The sequence below is a fragment of the Desmodus rotundus genome, chromosome 2 (genome assembly GCF_022682495.2).
Source record: "Desmodus rotundus isolate HL8 chromosome 2, HLdesRot8A.1, whole genome shotgun sequence".
NCBI lineage: Eukaryota > Metazoa > Chordata > Mammalia > Chiroptera > Phyllostomidae > Desmodus > Desmodus rotundus.
This window is the reverse complement of record NC_071388.1, coordinates 120,660,865-120,670,380: the sequence shown is the minus strand read 5'-3', so window position 1 is coordinate 120,670,380 and position 9,516 is coordinate 120,660,865. Positions and strand designations below refer to the sequence as shown.

At 37.1% G+C, this 9,516-nt stretch overlaps 1 protein-coding gene across 2 annotated transcripts; it reads right to left on the bottom strand.

The window, feature by feature from the left end:
* Positions 1-8,451: 8,451 nt before the first annotated feature.
* Positions 8,452-8,772, bottom strand: LOC112313170 (large ribosomal subunit protein P1-like). Of its 2 annotated transcripts, XM_024569766.2 has the most exons (2): positions 8,707-8,772; positions 8,452-8,625 (listed from the first exon to the last, which is right to left on the bottom strand). In XM_024569766.2, exons 1-2 carry the CDS (start codon positions 8,770-8,772, stop codon positions 8,452-8,454), a joined length of 240 nt encoding a protein of 79 aa, XP_024425534.2. The 2 variants fall into 2 exon arrangements, with proteins under 2 accessions (XP_024425534.2, XP_024425533.2); XM_024569765.2 differs by having other exon boundaries at positions 8,452-8,772.
* Between the last annotated feature and the right edge of the window lie 744 nt (positions 8,773-9,516).

Here is a 9,516-nt window from a genome sequence, read left to right as displayed (position 1 = left end):
ATCAAAAAGGGCCAAGACAAAATGAAGAATACAATTTCTGAACTGAAGAACACAGTAGAAGGAATGAAAAGCAGACTTGATGAAGCAGAGGACCGGATCAGCGAGCTGGAGGACAAAGTAGAAAAAAACACCCAGAAAGAGCAAGAAAAGGAAAAGAGGCTCAGAAAGAATGAAGAGGTAATACGGGAAATGCAGGACAACATGAAACGTAACAATATCCGTATAATAGGAATACCAGAAGGAGAAGAAGAAGAGCAAGGGATAGAAACCCTGTTTGAAAAAGTAATGATGGAAAATTTCCCTAATCTGAGAAGAGAAAAAGTCACCCAAATCCAGGAAACACAGAGAGTGACAAGCAAGAGGAACCCAAAGAGGCCCTCTGCAAGACACATCATCATTAAAATGGCAAAATTCCAAGACAAAGAGAGGATATTAAAGGCAGCAAGGGAGAAACAGGAAGTAACACACAAGGGAGCCCCAATAAGGTTAGCAACTGATTTCTCAATGGAAACACTTCAAGACAGAAGAGAATGGCAAAAAATATTCCAAGTAATAAGAACCAGAGGCCTGCAACCGAGACTACTTTACCCAGCAAGGCTCTCAATCAAGATAGAAGGCCAAATAAAGAGTTTCCCAGACAAAACAAGTCTAAAGGAATACACTTCCACCAAACCAGCTCTGCAAGACATGCTAAAGGGACTGGTTTAAGGAAAAGAAGGAAAAGAGAAAGAGAGAGGAACACAGGGAGGAAAAAATGGCAACGAATAACTACCTATCCATAATAACCTTAAACGTAAATGGATTAAATGCTCCAATCAAAAGACATAGAAGAGCTGAATGGATAAGAAAACATGACCCACACATATGCTGCCCACAAGAAATACATCTCAGGACAAAAGACCTACCCAGACTGAAAGTGAAGGGCTGGAAAAAAATTTTCCAAGCAAACGGACAGGAAAAAAAAGCAGGGGTAGCAATACTCATATCAGACAAAATAGACTTCCAAAGAAAGGCCATAAAGAGAGACCCAGAAGGTCACTTCATAATACTCAAAGGAAGAATCCAGCAAGAAGACATAAACATTGTAAATATATATGCACCCAACATAGGAGCACCCAAATACATGAAGAAAATCTTGGAGGACTTCAAGAAAGATATTGACAGCAACACAATTGTAGTAGGGGACTTTAACACCCCACTGTCAAAAATAGACAGGTCTTCCAAACAAAATATCAAGAAGGATATTGTGGCACTGAATAATGGCCTAGATGAAATCCACTAAGCTGATATATATGAAGCCTTTCATTCCAACGAAGCAAAATGCACATTCTTTTCAAGTGTACATGGAACTTTTTCAAAGATAGACTACTTGATAGGACACAAAGCAAGCCTCAACAAATTCAAGAAAATTGAAATCATATCAAGCATTTTCTCTGACCACAAGGGGCTGAAACTAGAAACCAACCCCAAAGGACAAAACCCAAAACACTCAAAATCATGGAGACTGAATAGCATGCTATTAAACAATGAATGGATCAAGAAAGACATTAGGGAAGAAATTAAAAACTTTCTGGAAACAAGTGAAATTGAACTCATAACAACCCAAAACCTATGGGACAGCAACAGCAGTCCTGAGAGGGAAGTTCATAGCAATACAGGCCTATCTTAAAAAGATAGAAACATTTCAAACAACCTAATGCTACGCCTACAACAACTGGAGGAACAACAACAAAGGCAGCCCAGAGCAAGCAGAAGGAAGGAAATAACCAAGATCAGAGCAGAGTTAAATGACATAGAGACTAAAAGCACAATTCTAAGGTTCAATGAATCCAGGAGCTGGTTCTTTGAAAAGATAAACAAAATCGACAAGCCTTTAAGTGGGCTCATCAAGAAAAAAAGAGGATCCAAATAAACAGAATTAGAAATGAAAGAGGAGAGATTGCAACTGATCCCACAGAAATACAAAGGATTGTAAGAAATTACTATAAGGAACTGTATGCCAAGAAATTTGAAAACCTAGGTGAAATGGACACATTTCTAGAAAAATATAACCTTCCAAAACTGAATGAAGAAGAAGCAGAACACTTGAACAGACCAAAAGCAGTAGACAAAATTGAAGCAGTCATCAAAAAACTCCCATCACAAAAAGCCCTGGACCAGATGGTTTCACAGGAGAATTCTACAAAGCATTTAAGGAAGAGCTAACCCCTATCCTTCACAGAGTATTTGAAAAAATCCAAACTGATGGAAGACTCCCAAACTCTTTTTATGAAGCCAGCATCATCCTATTCCCAAAACCACATAAAGACAAAACCAAGAAAGAAAACTTCAGGCCAGTATCGTTGATGAACATATACGTTAAAATTCTCAACAAAATATTGGCAAACCGCATCCAGCAACACATTAAAAACATCATCCACCATGACCAAGTGGGATTCATCCCAGGGATGCAAGCATGGTACAATATTCGCAAATCAATAAACATAATACATCACATCAACAACAGCAAAGACAAAAATCACATGATCATATCAATAGATGCAGAAAAAGCATTTGATAAGATACAGCACCCATTTCTTATTATAATGCTCAGCAAAGTGGGAATAAAGGGAGCAGTCCTCAACATAATAAAGGCCATATATGAGAGACCTATAGCCAACATCATACTCAATGGACAAAAACTTAGAGCTCTCCCACTAAAATCAGGAACAAGACAAGGATGCCCTCTCTCACCACTCCTACTCAAGATAGTATTGGAAGTCCTAGCCACAGCAATCAGACAAGAAAAAGCAATAAAAGGCATCCAAATTGGAAAGGAGGAAATGAAACTGTCACTGTTTGCAGATGACATGATAGTGTACATGGAAAATCCTATAGACTCCACCCAAAAACTACTCGACCTAATAAATGAATTTGGCAAAACAGCTGGATACAGAGTCAATGCTCAGAAATCAAAGGCATTCCTGTATACCAACAACGAAACTGCAGAAACAGAAATCAGGAAAAACATCCCATTTGCTATAGCAACAAGAAAAATAAAGTACCTAGGAATAAACCTAACCAAGGAGGTAAAAGACCTGTACTCAGAAAACTACACAACACTGAAGAAAGAAATTAAGGAAGACAAACAAATGGAAGCATGTACCATGCTCATGGATTGGAAGAATTAACATCATCAAAATGGCCATACTACACAAACAATTTATAGATTCAATGCAATCCCTATTAGAGTACCCATGACATATTTCACAGATATAGAACAAACATTTCAGAAATTCATATGGAACCATAAACAACCCTGAATAGCTGCAGCAATTTTGAGAAAGAAGAACAAAGCAGAAGGGATCACAATACCTGATATCAAACTGTTTTACAAGGCCACTGTCATCAAAAGAGCTTGGTACTGGCATCAAAACAGGAACACAAACCAATGGAACAGAACAGAGAGCCCAGAAATAAACTCAAGTCTTACGGACAATTAATATTTGAGAAAGGAGGCAGGAGCATAAAATGGAGCAAAAACAGCCTCTTCAACAGATGGTGTTGGGAGATCTGGACAGGTACGTTCAAAAAAAAATGAAACTCATTCACCAACTTACGCCATACGCAAAAATAAACTCAAGATGGATAAAAGACTTAAATGTAAGTCGTAACACCATAAAAGTCCTAGAGGAAAACATTGGCAGGAAAATCTCAGACATTCCATGCAGCAACATCCTCAAAGACACATCCCCTAAAGCAAGGGACATAAAGGAAAGAATAAACAAATAGGACCTCATCAAAATAAAAAGCTTCTGCAAGGCTAAAGAAAATAGCACCAAATTACAAAGAGAACCAACAGTATGGGAAAACACATTTGCCAATGAAACCTCAGACAAGGGCCTGATCTCCAAAATATATAAAGAACTCACACGACTCCACTCCAGGAAGACAAACAACCCAATTAAAAAATGGGCAAAGGACTTGAACAGACACTTCTCCAAGGAAGACATACAGAGGGCCCAGAGACATATGAAAAGATGCTCAGCATCACTAGCCATCAGAGAGATGCAAATTAAAACCACAATGAGGTACCATCTCGCACCAGTCAGAGTGACCAACATAAACAAATCCACAAACAAATGTTGGAGAGGATGCGGAGAAAAGGGAACCCTAGTGCACTGTTGGTAGGAATGGAGACTGGTGAGGCCACTGTGGAAAACAGTATGGAATTTCCTCAGAAAACTAAAAATGGAACTGCCCTTTGACCCAGCAATTCCACTGCTGGGATTATACCCTAAGCACCCTGAAACACTAATCCAAAAGAACCTGTACACCCCAATGTTCATAGCAGCACAATTTACAATAGCCAAGTACTGGAAGCAACCTAAGTGCCCATCAGCAAATGAGTCGACCCAAAAACTATGGTATATTTACACAATGGAATTCTACGCAGCAGAGAGAAAGAAGAAGCTTATACCTTTTGGAACAGCATGGATGGAACTGGAGAGCATTATGCTAAGTGAAATAAGTCAGATGTTGAGGGACAAATACCATATGATCTCACCTTTAACTGGAACATAATAGATAGAAGGAAAAAGGAAACAAAATATAACCAGAGACATTGAAGTTATGAACAACCTAACAATGGGCAGGTGGGTAGTGGGGAGGGGACAGTGAAGAAAGGGGATTACAGGAACTAGTATAAAGGACACATGGACAAAATCAAGGGGTAGGGTGGAGGTGGGGGAGGGAGGGGTGTTCAACTGGGGTGGGGTGGAGAGATTGGGAGAAAAGGCACACAACTGTAATTGAATAACAATAAAAAATTAAAATTATTAAAAAAAGAAGGGAATAAACAAATGGGACTTCATCAAAAGAAAAAGCTTCTGCGTGGCTAAAGAAAACATCAGCAAAATGAAAAGGGAACCAACCATATAAGAAAATATCTTTGCCAGTGACACCTCACACAAGGGGTTGATTTCCAAAATATATGTAGAACTCACACGACTCCACACCTTGAAGACAAACAATCCAATTATAAAATGCACAAAAGACCTGAGCAGACACTTCTCCAGAGAGGATATACAGAGGTCCCAGAGACATATGAAAGTATGTTCAGCACCCCTAGCCATCAGGGAGATGCAAATTAAAACCACAGTGAGATACCACTTCACACTGGTCAGAATGGCCATCATAAACAAATCAACAAACAAGTTCTGGGGAGGTTGTGGAGAAAAGTAAACCCTAGTGCACAGTTGGTGGGAATTCAGACTGGTTCAGCCACTGTGGAAAACAGTATGGAATGTCCTCAAAAAACTAAAAATGGAATGGAGTTTCGACCCGGCAATTCCATTGCTGGGATTATACCTAAGAATCCTGAGATACCAATTCAAAAGAACCTATGCACCCCAATGTTCATAGCAGTGTTATTTACAATAGCCAAGTGCTGGATGTAGCCTAAGTACCCATCAATAAATGAGTGAACCAAAATACTGTGGTTTTACCTTTACACAATGGAATACTAGGCAACACAAAGAAAGAAGGAGCTCCTAACCTTCATGACAGCATAGACGGAACTGGAGAGCATTATGCTAAGTGAAGTAAGCCAAGGCAAAAAACAAATACCATATGATCTCACCCATAAGTGGAACCTAGTTAACAAAAGAAACAAGCAATCAAAATAGAACCAGAGACATGGAAATAAAGAATAAACTGACAGTAACCAGAGGGAACAGGGGAGGGGATCACAGGGCAAAGAAGGGAAAAGGTCAAGTGAAGGAACCTCTATAAAGGACCCATGGACAAAGACAACTGGTTTAGGGGAGTGTTGAATGTGGGAGGTAGAGTCTGTAGGACAGGGAGAGTAATGGGGGAAAATGGGGACAACTGTAATTGAACAATAAAAAATACGAAAGCTTCTAAAAATATCAGTAATTGTCCTTCAAACAATCTTTTTCGAAACATCTCTGAAATGTTGAAACACATGCCATCATTATTACTATCATCACTGAGTCTCATATGATCTTCCAATGATATATATTTCTTACTGAATAATACATGCTCTTTTAATTATAATGCTGTCAATATTTATAAAATATAAGATATTTCTAGCCTTGGCCAGTGCAGCTCAGTGTTTGAGTGTTGGTTAAGGCACATTCCTGGCTTGTGGTCCAGGTCCCCAATAACGGGGGTGTGAGAGGCAACAACATATTGATGTTTCTCTCCCACTCTTTCTCTATCCCTTCCCCTCTCTAAAATAAATAAATAAATAAAATATTAAAAGAAAATACAAGATATTTCTAAATGTAATTTGTAAAATCTCACAAGCTATATTAAATGCATTTAACTGAATGTATTTTTCACATTTAAATAAAATAAAAAATTGTCTAATTGTTACTCTCTTATCACTTATTTATTTATTTAAAATCTCACTCATGTATTTTCATACATCTTCCCACCTAATGAGTTTGTCACTTATTTTTACTGTTTTCAAAATTATTTAGATTCTGCAAGTGATATTTCACTTTAAAGTATATATTATTTATTCACGAGCTTTTCAACAAATTGCATTTTTATATTACAAATAATTAAAGCACAGATACTTTGTGTTATATTAAGTATAATTATTTTACAATTGAAAAACAAATCATGCACAAAATGTTCAATATTTTGAAGTCACAAGGCTAAATCAAGGTCCATCCGCGAGAGGGCAAAACTGGTCCCATCATTAGAGGATTCTGTGTGACCAGGGAACAGAATAATAGTTTGTCAAGAAGGTGACAGGGATGACGTTTAAAGGTAAACATGAATCTCAAATAGGCCTCCACAAAAAGTGGCCAATATACATTCTACCACATATCTGAAAATTCCTATTGAACTAACTTTCTGTTATAAACAGTGACAAATATTCATTAGGAATGTATCTATAATACATTTTTGACACCCAAATACAGAGTAGGGCAAACGTAGGTTTATAGTTTTGTGTACACAAAACATAGTTTATTCTTGCACTATTATTTAAAATTATTGTATGTTTTTCATACAAACAACTGTAAACCTACTTTTGCCCCAACATGTAATACAATTGCATAATATTTGAAAACATAAATAACCCAAGATAAGTAAATAAAAATTGATACAACTTTACAAATCAGTAATAAACACTTGTTAACATTTTATATGAGGCATTTTGTGTATGTGTGTAAATATTTATAAGTAGAGATTAAAGTTTATTTTCCCACAATATCATACAATTTTTTCACTTTATTTGCTAAAATAGTTGTAAACCATATTTTAGTATATGAATAATGTGGGCATAAATTAACCATTCAATTATAATTGAACAATCACATTGTTTCGAGTATTTTTTTATTGATTTCAGACAGAGAGAGAAAAACATCAATCTGTTGCTCCACCCATTTATGCATTCACTGCTCAACTCCTGTATGTGCCCTAACCAAGCATCAAACCAGCAACCTTCGTGTATGGGGGTGATGCTCTAACTAATTGAGCAACCTGGCCAGGGCACATTGTTTCCAGCTTTTCACTCTTGAAACTACTACTTTGAATAACATATTAATAAAGGCCTTTTTAAAAAATGTACAGGGGTGAGCAAAAGTAAGCTTACAATTGTAATACCAATAAATAATATGATAATTAGTACATAATAATACAAGAATAAACTGTGTTTCGAGTACTCACAGCTATACACCTACTTTTGTCCACCTCTGTGTATCTGATTATCTAAGTGATGAGTGATATTGATATATTGATGGGTTGGATATGCATGAACTTTTGACATTCTGATAGGGAATGCTAACTGTCTACCCAATTTGACTCTTTGTCATGCCTGCAGGCTGTACTGTGACAGAGCCCTAGCAGTGAAACCTGACTGAAGATGGACCTATGGAAAAGTTCTGTTAAAAGAAGACTGACATTCTTGTCATTGTTCACTTTTGCTTTTAGCATTGGAATGTGAGAGAAAAAAATGTCACAGGGCTGGAGTTTTAGCAACTGCATATGGAAAATAAATAGCAAGCAAGGAATGTCTGGATGTGCATGCACACAGAGCAAGTGTGGTGGGGGGAGGGAAAGAGACAGAGAGAGAGAGTGTGTGTTATTGTGAAGCTTCCGTACTACCACCAGATCTTCCATCTTCAGTTTTCTCATTATGTGAGAAAATAAACACCTAAATTGTTTCAGTCACTACCACTTTAGCTTTGCTATGGACAATTTAATTCCTAATTTATATAATAGGCAACTGCCTTCACAAAAGGTACATTCCCACCAGCTGCATATTAAGTAGCCCATTTCACTGTGCTCTAACTACCACTGGATATCTTAAGTTTCAACTTAAAAAAAATTATATGTAACAATAAGTTTTATTTAAAATTTTATTTCTTCGATTACTACAGAGATTACCTTTTTTTTCAGAGTTCAGTTTTTTATTGAATGTGTTGCAAAAGAGGTTTAGTCAAAAAGACCAAAGCCTGTGTCATCATCAGACTCCTCAGATTCCTCTTTCTTTGCTGGGGCAGCAGTGGTGGGGTCAGGACCTTCTTCTGGTGCACTATTTGCTGCTATGGCAGGTCCACCAGCCCCTACATTGACAATGAGACTCCTGATATTGACATTGGCCAGAGCCTTTGTAAACAAGCCTGGCCATAAAGGTTCAACATTTACACCATCTGCTTTAATGAGGGCATTCATCTTATCCTCTGTCACTGTCACTGTCACCTCATGCAGGATAAGGGCCAAGCAGATGAAGATGAGCTGTGAGACTGTGGCCATGGTACGAGCAAGTGCTAGGTGAGCACTGCAGGGAGTGCTGCTGGTTTCTGGGTCAAGTGGGGGCCCACCAGAACCTCGCCTTAGCTTCCTGGGAAGCTCTGAGGACCTTACCAAGCAGCTGAGGGAACCAGAAATTACATTTTAAAGCATGATTATAGACTTTTTGCATTTTTCCTCTTGAAAATTATGTGTCCCTTAGCCTATTTTTTCTACTGGGATATTTGCTTTACTTAATTTACAAAATATCCAGTGTTGACCTTCCATGTGTTGTATTTTCAATTTTATTATTAATGAATTATTGCAATTTTTACTTTGCAATTTTTATTTTTGTGCATATTTATTACATTTTGTGGTTGTTTTGGAATCTGAGTGCATTAATGCATAGAAAATCCTTAAAATCCTTCTGCTCCAAATCAGATATTGACATTTCTTTCTAGTTTTGTTTTAATGTCACAGTATTTCATTTAAATCTTTAATTTAGCTGAAATCCATTTTCACATAAGGAACATAGCCGACTCATGTTTCTATGATGAATTGCTTATCTCAATATCATTTGTCAAATAATTTATTTTCCTATTTATCCTAAATCAATTTATGTGTTATTTTGTGTTTCTTGTTCAGTAAATTCACAATATTTTGGATGTCTATTATGTACCAGAATTGGAACAAATAAAGTGTTGAAACAAACAGCCTATCCAAAAGAAATTAACAGTTTATTTTGGAAATAGGCAAATAGTTTATCTC

Coding starts and splice junctions, on each gene's coding strand:
- LOC112313170 (XM_024569765.2), bottom strand. CDS start 8,772: ATGGCCACAGTCTCACAGCTCATCTTCATCTGCTTGGCCCTTATCCTG.